This window comes from Gopherus flavomarginatus, chromosome 5, assembly GCF_025201925.1.
Source record: "Gopherus flavomarginatus isolate rGopFla2 chromosome 5, rGopFla2.mat.asm, whole genome shotgun sequence".
Classification (NCBI taxonomy): Eukaryota; Metazoa; Chordata; order Testudines; family Testudinidae; genus Gopherus; species Gopherus flavomarginatus.
In genome coordinates this window covers 507,357-528,002 of record NC_066621.1, presented here as the reverse complement: position 1 = coordinate 528,002, position 20,646 = coordinate 507,357, and the positions used below count along the sequence as shown (strand labels likewise).

Genomic DNA, 20,646 nt, shown 5'->3' with positions numbered 1-20,646 from the left:
AGCCCCACAGGATTGGCCCAGCAGGGCGCCGCCCCCCTTAACCCTCCCACGCTGCCGGGGGGCTGGGGGTTAATGAGTGACTGCCCTGGGGGTCAAGGGGCAGGATTGCACTCCGCTGGCTCTGCCCCACGGCGGGCGACCTTCACTCCCGGCCTGGCCGGAGAGCGGCTGTGATGCTCGGGCACGGGGGGCGCTGGCTGCAGCGGGCGGGGGGGGCAGCTCCGGCCCCCCGGGGGGCAGCTCCGGCCCCCCGGGGGACCCAGCTCCGCTTCGACGGCGCCGTTCTGCAGCTGAAGAGCGGCTGGGAGCTGGCGCGGGGGCTGCTGGTCTTCAGGCTCTGCAGCCTGCCGGGGCTGGTGCGCCAGGCCCCCAGGGTGAGCCCCTGCCCCACGCGGGGCCCCCCGCTTCCCTGGCCCGGGGCCCCAGACCCTGTCCCACGCGGGGCCCCACAGCCAGACCCTGCCCCCCACTTCCCTGGGTCAGACCCTGCCCCACACTTCCCTGGCCCAGGCCCCCACGGTGAGCCCCTGCCCCCCGCTTCCCTGGCCCAGGCCCCCAGGGTGAGCCCCTGCCCCACGCGGGGCCCCCCGCTTCCCTGGCCCAGGCCCCCAGGGTGAGCCCCTGCCCCACACGGGGCCCCCCGCTTCCCTGGCCCAGGCCCCCAGGGTGAGCCCCTGCCCCACACGGGGCCCCCTGCTTCCCTGGCCCAGGCCCCCAGACCCTGCCCCACACGGGGCCCCCCGCTTCCCTGGCCCCGGCCCCCATGGTGAGCCCCTGCTCCACGTTTTCCTGGCCCAGGCCTCCACGGTGAGCCCCTGCCCCACGTTTCCCTGGCCCAGGCCCCCAGGGTGAGCCCCTGCCCCACGCGGGGCCCCCCGCTTCCCTGGCCCGGGGCCCCAGACCCTGCCCCACGCGGGGCCCCCTGCTTCCCTGGCCCAGGCCCCCAGGGTGAGCCCCTGCCCCACGCAGGGCCCCCCGCTTCCCTGGCCTGGGGCCCCAGACCCTGCCCCACGCGGGGCCCCCCGCTTCCCTGGCCCAGGACCCCAGGGTGAGCCCCTGCCCCACGCGGGGCCCCCCGCTTCCCTGGCCCAGGACCCCATGCCCAGACCCTGCCTCCCGCGGGGCCCCCCGCTTCCCTGGCCCAGGACCCCAGGCCCAGACCCTGCCTCCCGCAGGGCCCCACGGCCAGACCCTGCCCCCCACTTCCCTGGGTCAGACCCTGCCCCACGCTTCCCTGGCCCAGGCCCCCCCGGTGAGCCCCTGCCCCACGCTTCCCTCGCCCAGGCCCCCATGCCCAGACCCTGCCTCCCGCAGGGCCCCACGGGCAGACCTGGCCCCACGTGGGGCCCTGCTGCCTGGGCCCCCACAGCCAGACCCAGCCCCCCGCTTCCCTGGGTCAGGCCCTGCCCCACTCGGGCCCTGCTTTCCTGCCCCGTGCCCTCATGGCAACACTGTGCCCTATATGGGGCCCCCACAGCCAGACCCTGCCCCACGCTTCCCTGGCCCAGGCCCCCACGGCCAGACCCTGCCCCCCACGGGGCCCCCACTTCCCTGGGCCAGGCCTTCATGCCCAGACCCTGCCCCGCCCGGGCCCCCACAGTGGGACCCTGCCCCCTGTTGAGCCCCCAGCTTCCCTGGGCCTGGCCACCATGCCGAGACTGCACCCCCATGAGAACCCTGCTGCTCCAGAAGATTGCCCCACACCACAACCTTGTGTGCCCCCTACGGCAACAGGCTCCCCTGGGGGGCTGTCGATGGGGGTCGCTGATGCCCGTCTCCTCCCCAGCTGCTCTCTGTGTCCCGGTGGCTGCTGGGGCGCCGGCTCTGGGGCTCCCTGCTGCGCGCCTCTTTCTATGGACAGTTTGTGGCAGGGCAGACACCCCCCGAGGTGGGGGTCACAGTGCAGCGCCTCCGCGCCTGGGGGCTGCGCCCCCTCCTGGCTGTGCCCATCGAGGAGGATGTGGGGCAGGACAAGGAAGGGTAGGGTGGGGCCATGGGATTATGGGTGGGGAGCATCATGGGAATCTAAGGGGGCTGGTTATGGGGAGTCCCAGAGGCTGGGGTCTGGGGGGGGCAGTGGGAATGGTCCTGGAAGGCGGGTTCCACGTTCAAGAGGGCCCAGCTCTCTCCCCACAGGGAGGGCTGGTCCGAGGGGAACCGGGGGGCTGTGGGGGGGGGTCCGTGCAGGGGCCCAGCTCTCTCCCCGCAGGGAGGGCTGGTCCGAGGGGAACCGGGGGGCTGTGGGGGGGGGTCCGTGCAGGGGCCCAGCTCTCTCCCCGCAGGGAGGGCTGGTCCGAGGGGAACCGGGGGTCTGTGCGGGGGCCCAGCTCTCTCTGCCCACAAGGAGGGCTGGTCCGAGGGGAACCGGGGGGCTGTGGGGGGGGGGGGTCCGTGCAGGTGCCCAGCTCTCTCTCTTCGCAGGGAGGGCTGGTCTGAGGGGAACCGGGGGGCTGTGGGGGGGTGTCTGTCAGGGGACCCAGCTCTCTCCCCGCAGGGAGGGCTGGTCCGAGGGTACCGGGGGGCTGTGGGGGGGGTCCGTGCAGGGGCCCAGCTCTCTCCCCGCAGGGAGGGCTGGTCCGAGGGGAACGGGGGGGCTGTGCGGGGGGGTCCGTGCAGGGGCCCAGCTCTCTCTCCCCGCAGGGAGGGCTGGTCCGAGGGGAACCGGGGGGCTGTGGGGGGGGGGGTCCGTGCAGGGGCCCAGCTCTCTCCCCGCAGGGAGGGCTGGTCCGAGGGGAACCGGGGGGCTGTGGGGGGGGGTCCGTGCAGTTGCCCAGCTCTCTCTCCCCGCAGGGAGGGCTGGTCCGAGGGGAACCGGGGGGCTGTGGGGGGGGGTCCGTGCAGGGGCCCAGCTCTCTCCCCGCAGGGAGGGCTGGTCCGAGGGGAACCGGGGGGCTGTGCGGGGGGGTCCGTGCAGGGGCCCAGCTCTCTCCCCGCAGGGAGGGCTGGTCTGAGGGGAACCGGGGGGCTGTGGGGGGGGGGTCCGTGCAGGGGCCCAGCTCTCTCTCTTCACAGGGAGGGCTGGTCCGAGGGGAACCGTGGGGCTGTGGGGGGGGTCCGTGCAGGGGCCTAGCTCTCTCCCCGCAGGGAGGGCTGGTCTGATGGGAACCGGGGGGCTGTGGGGGGGTGTCTGTCAGGGGACCCAGCTCTCTCCCCGCAGGGAGGGCTGGTCCGAGGGGAACCGGGGGGCTGTGGGGGGGGTCCGTGCAGGGGCCCAGCTCTCTCCCCGCAGGGAGGGCTGGTCTGAGGGGAACCGGGGGGCTGTGGGGGGGGGTCCGTGCAGGGGCCCAGCTCTCTCCCCGCAGGGAGGGCTGGTCTGAGGGGAACCGGGGGGCTGTGGGGGGGGGGTCCGTGCAGGGGCCCAGCTCTCTCTCTTCACAGGGAGGGCTGGTCTGAGGGGAACCGGGGGGCTGTGGGGGGGGGGGTCTGTGCAGGGGCCCAGCTCTCTCTCTTCACAGGGAGGGCTGGTCCGAGGGGAACCGTGGGGCTGTGGGGGGGGTCCGTGCAGGGGCCCAGCTCTCTCCTCGCAGGGAGGGCTGGTCTGAGGGGAACCGGGGGGCTGTGGGGGGGGTCCGTGCAGGGGCCCAGCTCTCTCCCCGCAGGGAGGGCTGGTCTGATGGGAACCGGGGGGCTGTGGGGGGGTGTCTGTTAGGGGACCCAGCTCTCTCCCCGCAGGGAGGGCTGGTCCGAGGGGAACCGGGGGGCTGTGGGGGGGGGTCCGTGCAGGTGCCCAGCTCTCTCTCCCCGCAGGGAGGGCTGGTCCGAGGGGAACCGGGGGGCTGTGGGGGGGGTCCGTGCAGGGGCCCAGCTCTCTCCTCGCAGGGAGGGCTGGTCTGAGGGGAACCGGGGGGCTGTGGGGGGGGGGTCCGTGCAGGGGTCCAGCTCTCTCTCTCCGCAGGGAGGGCTGGTACGAGGGGAACCGGGGGGCCATGCTAGGCTGCGTAGGGCTCTCGGCCCAGGGGGGACCCCAGCCCATGATGCAGCTAAAGGTGACGGCCCTGATGAGCGCCCGGCTCTGTGTGAGTACGGGGCTGGGGTGGGGGGAGCTGCCGACGCCCCCTCTTGGGAGCGAAAGATGTAGGGTGCCTGGGACTCTGCTCTGTGCCTATGGGGACCTGAGAGGCTGGGGCCCGGATGCCTGGGTCCCCTCATTGCTGCCCATGCCAAACGAGGGAGGCAGGAAGCGAAGGGAAGGGGATGGGGTGTAGGGGAGGAAGTGGCGGGGTGGGGGGCTGTGGGGGAGCAGGGTGGCAGGAAGGGAAGGGGACAGGGCGTGGGGAAGGAGGTGGGGTGAGGGGCTGTGGGGGAGCAGGGTGGCAGGAAGGGAAGGGGATGGGGCATAGGGGAGGAAGTGGGGTGAGGGGCTGAGGGGGAGCGGGGTGGCAGGAAGGGGACAGGGCGTGGGGAAGGAGGTGGGGTGAGGGGCTGACGGGGAGCGGGGTGGCAGGAAGGGCATGGGGCATAAGGGAGGAGGTGGTGGGATGGGCGTGCCCCCGGCAGCCCCCTGACTCCCCCCATGCTGTGTCCCCCCAGAGGACGGTGTCGCTGCGGCTGGGGGAGCCGGGGGGGCTGTCGGAGCTGAGCATGGACAGAGTCATGGCAGTGATGGGTGGAGAGGTCAGTGCTGCTCCCTTGCCCCCCAATCCTGCCCCTAGGGCGGCCCCATCACCAAGACATGGGGGGCAGGCTCTGTCCTAGGCCCTGAGTGTGACGCTAGCGCCCGTGCCCCACACTGCTCTCACCCACCCATTGGCCCCAGCCAGGATCTCTCCCAGTGGAAGGTCTTGGGGCAGCCTGGACCATGCAGCATCTGGCAGTGCCAGAACCTGCTGTGGGGCCCAGCCCCCCAAGCCTCCGGGTTTACCCTGTGCAGACGCGGGTGCGGATTCTATAGTAGGACCAACCCTGCCCCTAACTGCCCCCAGGAGGCGAATTTCTCCCACCTGAGCCCAGCCGAGAACCAGCACCTACAGGCCTCCCTACTGCGGCTGGACAGCGTCACCCAGGTCAGAGCTGGGGCCACATGCAGGAGCTTGGGGGGTGGGGTGTCTGTCAGTTGGGGGGGGTCTCACCATGTCTCCCCTCAGTGGGTGTTTGGGGTGCGGGTGTTGGGGGCTCCAGGGGGTCTGACTGTCTCCTTCCCAGCAGGTGGGGGGGTGGGTATCAGGGGTAGAATCCTAGAATCTCAGGGTTGGAAGGGACCTCAGGAGATATCGAGTCCAACCCCCTGCTCAAAGCAGGACCAGTTCCCAACTAAATCATCCCAGCCAGGGCTTTGTCAAGCCTGAGCTTAAAAACCTCTAAGGAAGGAGATTCCACCACCTCCCTAGGGAACCCATTCCAGTGCTTCACCACCCTCCTAGTGAAATAGTGTTTCCTAATATCCAACCGAGACCTCCCACACTGCATCTTGAGACCATTGCTCCTTGTTCTGTCATCTGCCACCACTGAGAACAGTCTAGATCCATCCTCTTTGGAACCCCCTTCAGGGAGTTGAAAGCAGCGATCAGCCCCAGCCTCATTCTTCTCTTCTGCAGACTAAACAGTCCCAGTTCTCTCAGCCTCTCCTCATAAGTCATGTGCCCCAGACCCCTGATCATTTTTGTTGCCCTCCGCTGGACTCTTTCCAATTTGTCCAAATCCCTTCTGTAGGCAGGGGCCCAAAGCTGGACACAGTCTCCAGATGAGGCCTCACCAACGTTGAATAGAGGGGAATGATCACATCCCTCGATCTGCTGGCAATGCCCCAACTTATACAGCCCAAAATGCCATTAGCCTTCTTAGCAACAAGGGCCCACTGCTGACTCCTCTCCAGCTTCTCGTCCACTGTAACCCCTAGGTCATTTTCTGCAGAACTGCTGCCCAGCCACTCGGTCCCCAGCCTGTAGCACTCCATGGGATTCTTCCGTCCAAAGTGTAGGAATCTGCACTTGTCCTTGTTGAACCTCATCAGGTTTCTTTTGGCCCAGTCCTCTGGTTTGTCTAGGTCCCTCTGTATCCTATCCCTACCCTCCAGCGTATCTACCACTCCTCCCAGTTTAGTGTCATCTGTGAACTTGCTGAGGGTGCAGTCCACGCCATCCTGCTGATCATTAATGAAGATACTGAACAAAACCGGCCCCAGGACCGACCCTTGGGGCACTCTGCTTGAAACCGGCTGCCAACTAGACATGGAGCCATTGATCACGACCCACTGAGCCGCATCTCCCAGCGCTGCAAGGTAGCCCCCACGGGGAGGGGGAGTACGCGCGGCGCTGGGAGAGCTCTCTGCGCCCGCAGAGGCCGTGGAGTACGCGCGCCGCTGGGAGAGCTCTCTGCGCCCGCAGAGGCCGTGGGGTACGTGCGGCGCTGGGAGAGCTCTCTGCGCCCGCAGAGGCCGTGGGGTACGTGCGGCGCTGGGAGAGCTCTCTGCGCCCGCAGAGGCCGTGGGGTACGCGCGGCGCTGGGAGAGCTCTCTGCGCCCGCAGAGGCCGTGGGGTACGCGCGGCGCTGGGAGAGCTCTCTGCGCCCGCAGAGGCCGTGGGGTACGCGCGGCGCTGGGAGAGCTCTCTGCGCCCGCAGAGGCCGTGGGGTACGCGCGGCGCTGGGAGAGCTCTCTGCGCCCGCAGAGGCCGTGGGGTACGCGCGGCGCTGGGAGAGCTCTCTGCGCCCGCAGAGGCCGTGGGGTACGCGCGGCGCTGGGAGAGCTCTCTGCGCCCGCAGAGGCCGTGGGGTACGCGCGGCGCTGGGAGAGCTCTCTGCGCCCGCAGAGGCCGTGGGGTACGCGCGGCGCTGGGAGAGCTCTCTGCGCCCGCAGAGGCCGTGGGGTACGCGCGGCGCTGGGAGAGCTCTCTGCGCCCGCAGAGGCCGTGGAGTACGCGCGGCGCTGGGAGAGCTCTCTACGCCCGTAGAGGATGTGGTTTACGTGTGGCGCTGGGAGAGCTCTCTGCGCCCGCAGAGGATGTGGTTTACGTGCGGTGCTGGGAGAGGTCTCTCCCAGCGCTGGCACCGCGACCACACTCGCACTTCAGAGCGCTGCCACGGGAGTGCTTTGGAGTTTCGAGTGTAGCCAAGCCCTAAGTGCTTCAGAATTGATTCCTTGAGGACCCTGTAGCGTGGTGGTTACCCGCTCCTGCCCTTTGGGGCTTAAAACAGCCCAGGAGAGGGCTATGGCTGGGGCAAGAAGGGTTTAAAAGCTGCAGCTCTAAAAGCTGGGCTGATTGGGGAAGCGGCCCCAGCTGGCCTGTATAAAAAGGCCAGGGAAGCCAGGAGCAAACAGTCTCCTTCTGCCTTTAGAGGGAGAAGGGCCTGGCTGCTGGGGAGTGGACCTGGGTGCCCAAGGTGGAGCAGGGCTGCGGAAAGGCAGAGGGCTCTGGCCTGGAAACCCCCCAGGCTGCAGGCCTAGGATAAGGCCAGCTGGGTACTGGGGGTAGGCAGAGGCAGCAGGTCCAAAATCCTCTGACTATGATGAGTGGCTGGTACTGCTGTCTGCCCAGTGAAAGGGGGCTAGATGGAGACTGGGCAGTAGCCAAAACTGAGGCACAGTGGAGCTAGTGGGTTGGGGGTTCCCCAGGGAGGGGAGACCCAGATTGGGGTACTGCCAGGGGGCAGCACCCCAGTTAAAAGGGCACCGGGGTCCAGGGAGGGACATGGGGGCCAAGAGGACAGGCGGATCGCTGGCCTGCAGAGGGTGCTCCTGGCTGGCAGTGAGCTAATTCCTGAGCACAGACCAGCAGGAGGCGCTGTAGGGGTGAGCCCGCACATTCTACACACCTGCTCCATGAGTTGTGAGGGACTGGCCTGGAGTTCCCCGGATCCTCCTCCTCCCCGTTTTAAAGCTGGGCACTACATTGGCCTTTTTCCAGTCAGCCGGGACCTCCCCCGATCGCCAGGAGTTTTCAGAGAGAATGGCCAATGGCTCTGCAATCACATCAGCCAACTCCTTCAGCACGCTCGGATGCAGCGCATCCAGCCCCATGGACTTGTGCTCGTCCAGCTTTTCTAAATAGTCCCGAACCACTTCCTTCTCCACAGAGGGCTGGTCACCTCCTCGCCATACTGTGTGCCCAGTGCAGCAGTCTGGGAGCTGACCTCGTCTGTGAAGACAGAGGCAAAAAAATCATTGAGTACATTAGCTTTTTCCACATCCTCTGTCACTAGGTTGCCTCCCGCGTTCAGCAAGGGGCCCACACTTTCCTTGACTTTCTTCTTGTTGCTAACATACCTGAAGAAACCCTTCTTGTTACTCTTAACATGTCTTGCTAGCTGCAACTCCAAGTAGGATTTGGCCTTCCTGATTTCACTCCTGCAGCCTGAGCAATATTTTTATACTCCTCCCTGGTCATTTGTCCAATCTTCCCCTTCTTGTAAGCTTCTCTTTTTGTGTTTAAGATCAGCAAGGATAACACTGGTCTCCTGCCGTATTTACTATTCTCTCTACACATCGGGATGGTTTGTTCTTGAAACCTCAATAAGGCTTCTTTAAAATACAGCCAGCTCTCCTGGACTCCTTTCCCCCTCATGTTATTCTCTCAGGGGATCCTGCCCATCAGTTCCCCAGGGAGTCAGAGTCTGCTTTTCTGAAGTCCAGGGTCCATATTCTGCTGCTCTCCTTTCTTCCTTGTGTCGGGATCCTGAACTCGACCATCTCATGATCACTGCTGCCCAGGTTCCCATCCACTTTTGCTTCCCCTACTAATTCTTCCCCGTTTGTGAGCAGCAGGTCAAGAAGAGCTCTGCCCCTAGTTCGTTTCTCCTGCACTTGCACCAGGAAATTGTCCCCTACACTTTCCAAAAACTTCCTGGATTGTCTGTGCACCGCTGCATTGCTCTCCCAGCAGATATTGGGGTGATTCAAGTCTCCCATGAGAACCAGGGCCTGCGATCTAGTAACTTTTGCTAGTTGCCAGAAGAAAGTCTCGTCCACCTCATCCCCCTGGTCTGGTGGCCTATAGCAGGCTCCCACCACGACATCACTCTTGTTGCTCACACTTCTAAACTTAATCCAGAGACTCTCAGGTTTTTCTGCAGTTTCACACCGGAGCGCTGAGCAGTCACACTGCTCTCTTACATACAATGCAAGTCCCCCACCTGTCCTGCCCTGCCTGTCCTTCCTGAACAGTTTATATCCATCCACGACAGTGCTCCAGTCCTGTGAGTTATCCCCCCAGGTCTCTGGTATTCCAGTCACATCAGAGTTCCCTGACGGTGCCAGGACTTCCTCTTCTCCCTGCTTCTTTCCCAGGCTTCTTGCATTTGTGTATCGGCACTTACGATAACTCGCCGATTGTCCCCTTTTCTCAGTCTGAGGCAGGAGTCCTCCCCTCCTGCCCTCGCTTCCTCCCGGGTTCCCATTTCCCCACTTCCCTCAGGGCTGGGTCTCCTTGCCCCGGTGAATCTAGTTTACAGCCCTTCTCACTAGGTCAGCCAGCCGGCTTGGGCAGCTGCTCTGCTCTGTCTTCCTGAGCTGGAGCCCGTCTCTGCCTAGCACTTATCCTCCTACCGGGCTCTGACTGTGTGTCCCCCCCAGCGGGCGGTGGGGGCGGGGGTGTGGGTGCCAGGGTCTGTGTGTCCCCCCAGCGGGCGGTGGGGGCGGGGGTGCCGGGGTCTGACTGTGTCTCCCCCCAGCGGGCGGTGGGGGCGGGGGTGCCGGGGTCTGACTGTGTCTCCCCCCAGCGGGCGGTGGAGGCGGGGGTGCGGGTGCCGGGGTCTGACTGTGTCTCCCCCCAGCGGGCGGTGGGGGCGGGGGTGCCGGGGTCTGACTGTGTCTCCCCCCAGCGAGCGGTGGAGGCGGGGGTGCGGGTGCCGGGGTCTGACTGTGTCTCCCCCCAGCGGGCGGTGGGGGCGGGGGGTGCCGGGGTCTGACTGTGTCTCCCCCCAGCGAGCAGGTGGAGGCGGGGGTGCGGGTGCCGGGGTCTGACTGTGTCTCCCCCCAGCGGGCGGTGGGGGGCGGGGGTGCCGGGGTCTGACTGTGTCTCCCCCCAGCGAGCGGTGGAGGCGGGGGTGCGGGTGCTGGTGGACGCCGAGTTCACCTATGTCAACCCTGCGCTGACGCTCGTCACCCTGGCGCTGATGGGGCGTTGGAATCGGGCCGAGCCCTGGGTGTGGAACACATACCAGTGCTACCTGCAGGTACCCCAACCCCGGCCAGCCCCCCGAGGCCAGCCTGCCCCAGGGCCCCCCCTCCCCCAGGGCCCCCGCCCTGCCCTGCCCCCCCGGCCAGCCTGCCCCAGGGCCCCCCCTCCCCCAGGGCCCCCACCCTGCCCTGCCCTGCCCTGCCAGGCCAGCCTGCCCCTAGGGCCCCCCCATCCCCCGGCCAGCCCCCCCAGACCAGCCTGCCCCCAGGGCCCTCACCCCTCCCCCGGCCTGCGCCCCCCAGACCAGCCTGCCCCCAGGGCCCTCACCCCTCCCCCGGCCTGCGCCCCCTGGGCCAGCCTGCCCCCAGGGCCCCTGCCCCGCCCTGCACCCCCAGGCCAGCCTGCCCCCAGGGCCCCTGCCCCGCCCTGCCCCCTTGGGCCAGCCTGCCCCCAGGGCCCTCACCCCTCCCCCGGCCTGCGCCCCCTGGGCCAGCCTCCCCCCAGGGCCCCCGCCCCGCCCTGCACCCCCAGGCCAGCCTGCCCCCAGGGCCCCTGCCCCGCCCTGCCCTGCACCCTTGGGCCAGCCTGCCCCCAGGGCCCTCACCCCTCCCCCGGCCTGCGCCCCCTGGGCCAGCCTCCCCCCCAGGGCCCCCGCCCCGCCCTGCACCCCCAGGCCAGCCTGCCCCCAGGGCCCTCACCCATCCCTCGGCCTGCGCCCCCTGGGACAGCCTCCCCCCACGGCCCCCGCCCCGCCCTGCACCCCTGGGCCAGCCTGCCCCTGGGGCCCCCGCCCCTACCCCTCCCCCAGCCTGCACCCCTGGGCCAGCCTCCCCCCAGGGCCCCCCCCCCCGGCCTGCGCCCCCTGGGCCAGCCTCCCCCAGGGCCCCCCCCCGGCCTGTGCCCCCTGGGCCAGCCTCCCCCCAGAGGCCCCCCATCCTGCACCCCCTGGGCCAGCCTGCCCCCAGGGCCCCCCCCCGGCCTGCGCCCCCTGGGCCAGCCTGCCCCCAGGGCCCTCACCCCTCCCCCGGCCTGCGCCCCCTGGGCCAGCCTGCCCCCAGGGCCCTCACGCCTCCCCCGGCCTGCGCCCCCTGGGCCAGCCTGCCCCCAGGGCCCCTGCCCCACCCTGCACCCCCAGGCCAGCCTGCCCCCAGGGCCTCTGCCCCGCCCTGCACCCCCAGGCCCCCCGCCCCTGCCCTGCACCCTTGGGCCAGCCTGCCCCCAGGGCCCTCACCCCTCCCCCGGCCTGCACCCCCTGGGCCAGCCTCCCCCCAGGGCCCCCGCCCCGCCCTGCACCCCCAGGCCAGCCTGCCCCCAGGGCCCTCACCCATCCCTCGGCCTGCGCCCCCTGGGACAGCCTCCCCCCACGGCCCCCGCCCCGCCCTTCACCCCTGGGCCAGCCTGCCCCCGGGGCCCCCGCCCCTACCCCTCCCCCACCCTGCACCCCTGGGCCAGCCTCCCCCAGGGCCCCCCCCCGGCCTGCGCCCCCTGGGCCAGCCTCCCCCAGGGCCCCCCCCCGGCCTGCGCCCCCTGGGCCAGCCTCCCTCCAGGGCCCTCAGCCCTCCCCTGGCCTGCGCCCCCTGGGCCCGGCCCCCCCCCCGCGCCCCCTGGGCCCGTGCCCTGAGCCCGGCTGCTCTCGCAGGACTGCCTGGCGCGGCTCGGGGCGGACGTGGCGCTGGCTGAGCGCCGGGGCTTCTCTTTTGGAGTGAAGCTGGTGCGCGGGGCCTACTTGGAGCAGGAGCGGCGGCTGGCCCGGGAGGGGGGGTACCCTGACCCCCTGCACCCCACCTGGGAGGCCACCAACCACAGGTGAGTGGGGGAGGGGGTTGGCTATCTGCCCCCCCGGTGCCTTGACCCCAGCAGGAAGCTGGGGGGCCTGTGGTGACCCCATGGTTTGCATGCATGTGTGGGGAGTGCAGGATGGCTGCTGCGTCTCATGCTGAACTGGGGGAGAAATGACCCCGGGGGGGCAAGGTTCAGGGTGCAGGGCGCCAGTATCCCGGGCCCACACCGGCGCTGGGGGAACTTGGGGTGCAGGACGCCGGGGTCCCGGGCCGGCGCTGGGGGAACTTGGGGTGCAGGACGCCGGGGTCCCGGGCCGGCGCTGGGGGAACTTGGGGTGCAGGACGCCGGGGTCCCGGGCCGGCGCTGGGGGAACTTGGGGTGCAGGACGCCGGGGTCCCGGGCCGGCGCTGGGGGAACTTGGGGTGCAGGACGCCGGGGTCCCGGGCCGGCGCTGGGGGAACTTGGGGTGCAGGACGCCGGGGTCCCGGGCCGGCGCTGGGGGAACTTGGGGTGCAGGACGCCGGGGTCCCGGGCCGGCGCTGGGGGAACTTGGGGTGCAGGACGCCGGGGTCCCGGGCCGGCGCTGGGGGAACTTGGGGTGCAGGACGCCGGGGTCCCGGGCCGGCGCTGGGGGAACTTGGGGTGCAGGACGCCGGGGTCCCGGGCCGGCGCTGGGGGAACTTGGGGTGCAGGACGCCGGGGTCCCGGGCTGGTGCTGGGGGAACTTGGGGTGCAGGACGCCGGGGTCCCGGGCCCACACTGGCGCTGGGGGAACTTGGGGTGCAGGACGCCGGGGTCCCGGGCCCACACTGGCGCTGGGGGAACTTGGGGTGCAGGACGCCGGGGTCCCGGGCCGGTGCTGGGGGAACATGGGGTGCAGGACGCCGGGGTCCCGGGCCGGCGCTGGGGGAACTTGGGGTGCAGGACGCCGGGGTCCCGGGCCCACACCAGTGCTGGGGGAACTTGGGGTGCAGGACGCCGGGGTCCCGGGCCCACACCGGCTCTGGGGGAACTTGGGGTGCAGGACGCCGGGGTCCCGGGCCGGTGCTGGGGGAACATGGGGTGCAGGACGCCGGGGTCCCGGGCCGGCGCTGGGGGAACTTGGGGTGCAGGACGCCGGGGTCCCGGGCCCACACCAGTGCTGGGGGAACTTGGGGTGCAGGACGCCGGGGTCCCGGGCCCACACCGGCTCTGGGGGAACTTGGGGTGCAGGACGCCGGGGTCCCGGTCCGGCGCTGGGGGAACTTGAGGTGCAGGACGCCGGGGTCCCGGACCCACACCGGGGCTGGGGGAACTTGGGGTGCAGGACGCCGGGGTCCCGGGCCCACACCGGCGCTGGGGGAACTTGGGGTGCAGGACGCCGGGGACCCGGGCCCACACCGGCGCTGGGGGAACTTGGGGTACAGGACGCCGGGGTCCCGGGCTGGTGCTGGGGGAACTTGGGGTGCAGGACGCCGGGGTCCCGGGCCCACGCCGGCGCTGGGGGAACTTGGGGTGCAGGACACCGGGGTCCCGGGCCCACACCGGTGCTGGGGGAACTTGGGGTGCAGGATGCCGGGGTCTCGGGCCCACACCGGCGCTGGGGGAACTTGGGGTGCAGGACGCCGGGGTCCCGGGCCCACACTGGGTCTCTGTATTGCAGCTACCAGCGCTGCCTGGACCTGCTGCTGGAGCTGGTGGCACGGGATGGGCAGCGGTGCCAGCTGATCGTGGCCAGCCACAATGAGAGCTCCGTGAGCCATGCCCTCCACAGGTGGGTTACGCTCCCAGCATGCACTGCTCCCTCCTGCCCCAGTGCAGGGGGGGCGGGGGCAGAGGCCCCCACCATGCCTAATCCGCGTCCCCTTACAGGATGGAGGAGCTGGGCATTGCCAGGGACAGAGGGGCCGTCTGCTTTGGGCAGCTGCTGGGCATGTGTGACCACGTCTCCCTGGCCTTGGGTACGTGCCCCCACGGGCCCTTCGCAGGGCGCAGTGCCCCCCCGCTGCCCCCCCAGCACGAGGCGCCCCCACCCCCTCACAGTGCCCCCCCGCTGCCCCCCCAGCACGAGGCACCCCCACCTTCTCGCAGTGCCCCCCCGCTGCCCCCCCCAGCATGAGGCGCCACCACCCCCTCGCAGTGCCCCCTGCTGCCCTCCCCAGCACGAGGGGCCCCCAACCCCTCGCAGTGCCCCCTCCTGCCCTCCCCAGCATGAAGCACCCCCACCCCCCTCGCAGTGCCCCCTGCTGCCCTCCCCATCACGAAGCGCCCCCACCCCCTCGCAATGCCCTCTGCTGCCCGCCCAGCACGAGGCGCCCTCTCGTGGCACCCCCACCCCCCTCGCAGTGCCCCCCTGCTGCCCCCCCAGCATGAGGCGCCCCCGCCCTCTCGCAGTGCCCCCTGCTGCCCCCCTCCCCAGCACGAGGCGCCCCCTCGTGGCACCCCCACCCCCTCACAGCGTGTGGCGCACTGGCCCCCCCCAGCGCACGGCGCCCCCTGCTGACCGTCTCTCTCCTGCAGGCCAGGCGGGCTACGCCGTCTACAAGTCGGTGCCGTACGGGGCGGTGGAGGAGGTGCTGCCGTACCTGGTGCGCCGGGCCCAGGAGAACCAGAGCGTCCTGCAGGGCATCCGCCGAGAGCGGGACCTGCTCCGCCGCGAGCTGTGGAGACGCCTGCTGCGCCGTCCCTGAGGAACCCAGGCGTCCGGGAGCACCGCTGCCCCCCCAACCCGTCCTGCTCCTAGTCTGAGGGATTCTGGGAGAGGGGACTTGTGGCCCCAGCCAGGCTCTGGTGTTGGGGGGGGGCACTCCTGCCCATAGCTCCCCTGCCCAGCATGCCTCTGGCAGTGGGGACCCCGAATGATTCAGCTGGCACTGCCTGCCCAATAAACCCGCGTGCCTCTCGGCCTGGCGTCTCCCTGCCAGAGCAGCGTTTATTGACTGGGCTGGGGGGCTGGGTCGTGAGGCCAGGGGAAACGGTCTCAGCCCGTCAGCAGGTGAACCCAGGCGTCCGGGCATGGCTGGGCCCGGGGCTGGGGCCAGGCCAGAGCTCAGGCACTGACGGGGGCGTTGTGAGATGTTGGCTGGCTGGGCGTGGCACCTGGAGGATGTCTGGAGGGTCCCCCCTCCTTGTGCAGGTGGGGCTGGTGCCCTCCAACAGGGCCTCTTCCCGGGCTGGCTCTGCCTCCCATGAGGGGTGGGGTTCCCGGTGCCTCTGCCCCTGTCAGAGCAACACAGAGAGGGTCATGGCCCTGCCTTCCCTGGCTGAGAGTGACAGCTGGGACATCCCCCTCCCGGGGGCGCCAGCTCTAATCCGGCCCCGGGGCAGGGATGGGCTGGCTCAGGGGACGGGGCACGGGATATGGAGCCATTTTCCAGGGGGTGCCAGCTCCCCTCTGGCTGTGGGGCAGGGACGGGCTGGCTCAGGGGACGGGGCACGGAGCCATTCACCAGGGGGTGCCAGCTCCCCTCTGGCCGTGGGGCAGGGACGGGCTGGCTCGGGGGACGGGGCACGGGATACGGAGCATTCTCCAGGGGTTGCCAGCTCCCCTCTGGCCGTGGGGCAGGGACTGGCTGGCTCAGGGGACGGGGCACGGGATACGGAGCCATTTTCCAGGGGGTGCCAGCTCCCCTCTGGCTGTGGGGCAGGGACGGGCTGGCTCAGGGGACGGGGCACGGAGCCATTCACCAGGGGGTGCCAGCTCCCCTCTGGCCGTGGGGCAGGGACGGGCTGGCTCGGGGGACGGGGCATGGGATACGGAGCCATTCTCCAGGGGGTGCCAGCTCCCCTCTGGCCGTGGGGCAGGGACGGGCTGGCTCGGGGGATGGGGCACGGGATACGGAGCCATTCTCCAGGGGGTGCCAGCTCCCCTCTGGCCGTGGGGCAGGGACGGGCTGGCTCGGGGGATGGGGCACGGGATACGGAGCCATTCTCCAGGGGGTGCCAGCTCCCCTCTGGCCGTGGGGCCAGGGACGGGCTGGCTCGGGGGATGGGGCACGGGGTACGGAGCCGTTCTCCAGGGGATGCCAGCTCCCTTCTGGCCGTGGGGCAGGGACGGGCTGGCTCGGGGGACGGGGCACAGGATACAGAGCCATACTCCAGGGGGTGCCAGCTCCCCTCTGGCCGTGGGGCAGGGACGGGCTGGCTCGAGGGATGGGGCACGGGGTACGGAGCCGTTCTCCAGGGGGTGCCAGCTCCCCTCTGGCCGTGGGGCAGGGACGGGCTGGCTCAGGGGACAGGGCATGCGATATAGGGCTATTCTCCAGGGGGTGCCAGCTCCCATCTAGCCATGGGGCAGGGCCGGGCTGGCTTGGGAATGGAATATGGTCCCATCTCAGTATCCCTGCCCACTATCTCACCTTCCTCCTCTGCTGCCCAGCCTGGAGGAAGGAAAGACGAGGCCAGTGTGAGCGTGTGGGGCCTCCAGAGTGCCGTGGGAGTGAGTCAGGAGTGGGGCAGGCGCTTACCCAGAGTGCTCCGCTCCCCAGCACTACCACCGCCAAGCCAATGCCCATGGCAATGCCAGCCCAGCCCTTCCATGCTGGCTGCGGCTCTGGGGAGACAAAACCGTGGCCACGTCAGTGGCAGGGTCTGGCCTAGCAGGCCAGGCTGCCTCGACCCTCTCCTGCCCCCCGGTCCTGGGGCCTCACCTTCCCGGACAAGCGTCCCAGTGCGGTTCTGCTGGAGGAAGGTGGTGCTGACGAAGCAGGTGTAGCTGGCGGGGGGGGAGCAGGGCACGTCGGCCGTGTGGGCGGCGCTGTACAGCCCCTGGGCATCCTTGGCAGCCAGCGTCCCGGCCCCGTAGTCCCTGCCAGTGCTGTCGTGGATGGTGACGGTGGCGAGGGGGTAGCCGCCCTCTGCGCGGCAGGTCAGTGTCACGTTCTGCAGGGAGGGGGAGCACGGCTGGGGCTGGAGCCAGGATAGACGGTAGAGGCCTGTGAGAAAGAGCCACGTGAAAAGGACGGGGTCTGAGCGAGCTCGTCCCTCTCGAGAGAGGGTGGCTGCACTGCGGCCAATTCTCAGAACATCCGCTCAGCGTGCAGCCACTGGTGTTGGGCATCATGAGGAAAGGGAGAGAGAAGCAGACAGGGGACCCCACCTCAAAGCAGAGAGACGGGACCTGGGAAAGGTTCAGCAAAGGGCACAGAAAGGATGAGGGGACTGGAACAGCTGCTGTGTGAGGAGAGATTAGTCAGACCGGGGCTGGTCAGCTTGGGAAAGAGACGGCTAAGGGGGAGTATGGTAGACGGCTACAAAATCATGACTGGGGTGGAGAAAGTAGATAGGGAAATGTTATTTACTCCTCCTCGTGACACAAGCACTAGGGGTCCCCCAATGACATTAGTCGGCAGCAGGTTTCAGTCAAACAAAGGAAGTATTTCTTCTCCCAATGCCCGGACAGCCTGGGGAACTCGGTGCCAGGGGGATGCCATGAAGGCCAAGGCTATGCCAGGGTTCAACAAGGAACTAGCCACGTTCCTGGAGGATGGGTCCATCACTGGCTAGTAGCAGGATGGGCAGGGACGCAACCCCCTGCTCTGAGCGGCCGTAGCCTCTGCCTGCCGGAAGCCAGGACGGGAGTGGGCGACGGGACGGACACACGGTAACTGCCTGTTCTGGTCACTTCTCTGACGCGCCTGGCATTGGCCTGTCACAGAGGACACTGGGCTCGATGGACCATTGGTCTGACCTGTGGCCGTTCCTATGCGCATCGTATTGATGACAGATGCTACCCAGTCCCAGGGCTGGAGAAGAGCCTGCACCCCCCCAGAGGGGAAAGCCCCGTGCTCCATTTCCCACTCCTGTGAGCCAGCCAGGCCCCCGACATGGGGCCCCCTCGAGAGGCGCCATTCCCCACCCGTGGCGGGGCCAGGCACTGTGTCCCATTTACCTATGAGCCGTAGCTCTGTCTCCGCGAAGCCCATGCCACGGTTGCTCTTTACCCGGCACCGGTACCTGCCCTCATCAGCCAGTGTCACGTTGTGTAGCCAGAGGGCCCCGTCCCCACGCCCGGGCTGCCCAGCTGGGACAGTGGCCCGGCCCCGATAGGCGGGGTCGTCATGTGAGGCCAGGTGTTCCCCTCTGTAGTAGGTGTAGACGTTCCTCTCGCTGGCCGGCCCCAGCCGGGTCCAGTACAGGATCAGGTCCACCTCGGGGGGGTAGGTGCAGCTCAGCAGCGCAGTGCCCCCCAGCACTGCCTCCGAGGTCGCGGGCAGCTGCACAGGCAGCTCGTCTGCAAGACAGAGGGGGTGAGGGGGGGATGTCTGCGTCCGGGGGTCCCCACGACGGGGCGAGCGGTACATACCTGTTCCCAGCCCCCACAGCGAGCTGAGCTGGGTGAGGAGCAGGAGAGCGACAGTGAGGCCTGTGGGGGGAGAGAAGAGGGGAGAGCGTAACCCAGGACCAGCCCCATTCCCAGGCTGCCCCCCCCGCTCCCTGCCCTGTGGGGGGAGGGGAGAGGGGAGAGCGTAACCCAGGACCAGCCCCATTCCCAGGCTGCCCCCCCCCGCTCCCTGCCCTGTGGGGGGAGAGAAGAGGGGAGAGCGTAACCCAGGACCAGCCCCATTCCCAGGCTGCCCCCCGGCTCCCTGCCCTGTGGGGGGAGGGGAGAGGGGTGAGCGTAACCCAGCACCAGCCCCATTCCCAGGCTGCCCCCCCCCGCTCCCTGCCCTGTGGGGGGAGAGAAGAGGGGAGAGCGTAACCCAGGACCAGCCCCATTCCCAGGCTGCCCCCCGCTCCCTGCCCTGTGGGGGGAGGGGAGAGGGGAGAGGGGTGAGCGTAACCCAGGACCAGCCCCATTCCCAGGCTGCCCCCCCGCTCCCTGCCCTGTGGGGGGAGGGGAGAGGGGTGAGCGTAACCCAGCACCAGCCCCATTCCCAGGCTGCCCCCCCCCGCTCCCTGCCCTGTGGGGGGAGAGAAGAGGGGAGAGCGTAACCCAGCACCAGCCCCATTCCCAGGCTGCCCCCCCCCGCTCCCTGCCCTGTGGGGGGAGGGGAGAGGGGTGAGCGTAACCCAGCACCAGCCCCATTCCCAGGCTGCCCCCCGCTCCCTGCCCTGTGGGGGGAGGGGAGAGGGGTGAGCGTAACCCAGGACCAGCCCCATTCCCACGCTGCCCCCCCCCACTCCCTGCCCTGTGGGGGGAGAGAAGAGGGGAGAGCGTAACCCAGCACCAGCCCCATTCCCAGGCTGCCCCCCCCGCTCCCTGCCCTGTGGGGGGAGAGAAGGGGGGTGAGCGTAACCCAGGACCAGCCCCATTCCCACGCTGCCCCCCCCCACTCCCTGCCCTGTGGGGGGAGAGAAGAGGGGAGAGCGTAACCCAGCACCAGCCCCATTCCCACGCTGCCCCCCGGCTCCCTGCCCTGTGACTGGAGCCAAGCTGGTGCCCCCTAGAGGGGAATGGCCCCAAGTCCGACCCCCAACTGACTCATGGGGCAGCTGGTGCTCCCTCCTCAGCACTGGGGCGGCGTCCCTGCAGCCGCACCCCGAACCCTTCAGCTGCCGTGCCGGTGCCGATGCCGTTGCCAGCCGGGCCGAGGCGAAGGGAAAGCGAAAGCAGCCCTGGCAGCCCGGTTCCCCCCCCCAGCCTCAGCCTTGCTCCCCCAGGGCTCGGAGCCACTTTCATTTTTCCCTGCGGGCAGCAGCTGCGTTCAGACACTTTGGCTCTGCCCTGCTGCCCCATCCTGACCCAGCCCAGCTGCTGAGAGCGCCCCGGGGGAGCTAGGGGCCCTGGGAGCTGGAGGGGTGGCTTGAGGTGGCCCCGTCATGTGCGGGCGTGGCTGGCACGTCCCTCCCTTCTGGGCCTGGTGCCAAGTCCTCCGCGCTCGAGTGCTTGGGGGTCTGGATTTAAAACCTCAATCCCTGGACAGTGCCAGCTCTCTATCCCCCCGCTCGGTGACACGTGAGCCCCTGCGGGAGGCACCCACCCATGCCAACGACTCTGAGCCTGACCGATGTCCGGCTCGTTTCCCAGCCAGCCCAGCGCTCCCAGCCTGGATAAAGCCCCTCAGCCCCTGGCAGCTTTGACATGAGCTGCTCCAGGAGCGAACCCGCTGCTAAGCCCCAGTAATCCGGGGGGAGCACGTCAGTGAGATGAGTGGGCAGGTGGCACAGGCTCAGGGCACGCTGGCTGTCCCCTTGCCTGCTTCTCTAGGCTGAGACTCCTCCATGCCATGCTTGTGCTGCTAGGCGGTCCGTCTGGGCAGCCAGGGCTGTCCCTCCCTGCCGCCCAGTACCTGAAAGTGTGAAAAATCGGGACGGGGGGTGCGGTGTAGTTCGAGCCTATATAAGAAAAAGCCTCAAATATCGGGACTGTTCTTATAAAATTGGGACATCTGGTCACCTAGTGCAGGGGTAGGCGACCTATGGCACGCATGCCAAAGTCGGCATGTGAGTGATTTTCAGTGGCACTCACATTGCCCGGGTCCTGGCCACTGGTCCGGGGGGCTCTGCATTTTAATTTAATTTTAAATGAAGCTTCTTCAACATTTTAAAACCTTATTTGCTTTACATACACCACTAGCTTAGTTCTATATTATAGATGTATAGACAGAGACCTAAAAATGTTGACGTGTATCACCGGGACACAGAACCTTCAATCAGAGTGAACAAATGACGATTTGGCCCAACACTTCTGAAAGGTGCCGCCCCCGGCCCTGGTGTCTGGTTGGAGCATGGCGCTGGCGCCAGTGACTAGCCTGGGGCTCGGGGCCAGGCAGGCATGTGCTGGCAGTGAGGGTGTGAATGGCTTGGCCCCTGTGACGAAGTGGGAACGTTCTTAATGTTTTCTCCGAAAACCGTGTGGGTGCCTCAGTTTCCCCTGTGCAGTTCTTAGGTA

The 20,646-nt window shown here is 68.8% G+C and overlaps 2 protein-coding genes across 3 annotated transcripts; one reads left to right on the top strand and one right to left on the bottom strand.

The window, feature by feature from the left end:
* Positions 1-37: 37 nt before the first annotated feature.
* On the top strand, positions 38-14,766 carry PRODH2 (proline dehydrogenase 2). The gene is given in 12 exon segments (XM_050952447.1): positions 38-110; positions 112-132; positions 134-374; positions 1,787-1,980; positions 3,896-4,016; positions 4,531-4,614; positions 4,923-5,003; positions 9,961-10,107; positions 11,692-11,858; positions 13,477-13,587; positions 13,686-13,774; positions 14,334-14,766. Coding segments are annotated over 12 exon segments (1,464 nt in total). The 5' UTR covers positions 38-72; the 3' UTR covers positions 14,504-14,766.
* A 15-nt stretch (positions 14,767-14,781) lies between these two features.
* LOC127050826 (CD276 antigen-like) lies at positions 14,782-19,678 on the bottom strand. Of its 2 annotated transcripts, XM_050952391.1 has the most exons (6): positions 19,237-19,678; positions 18,118-18,177; positions 17,704-18,045; positions 16,463-16,747; positions 16,280-16,365; positions 14,782-15,032 (listed from the first exon to the last, which is right to left on the bottom strand). In XM_050952391.1, the coding sequence occupies exons 1-6, from the start codon at positions 19,238-19,240 to the stop codon at positions 14,802-14,804; spliced, it is 1,008 nt and encodes a 335-aa protein (XP_050808348.1). In that variant the 5' UTR covers positions 19,241-19,678; the 3' UTR covers positions 14,782-14,801. The 2 variants fall into 2 exon arrangements, with proteins under 2 accessions (XP_050808348.1, XP_050808349.1); XM_050952392.1 differs by lacking the exon at positions 16,280-16,365 and having other exon boundaries at positions 14,787-15,032; positions 19,237-19,677.
* Positions 19,679-20,646: the final 968 nt, after the last annotated feature.

What these genes read in the sequence shown, in the direction of transcription:
- LOC127050826 (XM_050952391.1), bottom strand. An exon ending in GCTGTGGGGGCTGGGAACAG is followed by an intron (nt 18,046 to 18,117) that starts GTATGTACCGCT and finishes TCTGTCTTGCAG; the next exon opens with ACGAGCTGCCTGTGCAGCTG. An exon ending in TGGGGAGCGGAGCACTCTGG is followed by an intron (nt 15,033 to 16,279) that starts GTAAGCGCCTGC and finishes TTGCTCTGACAG; the next exon opens with GGGCAGAGGCACCGGGAACC.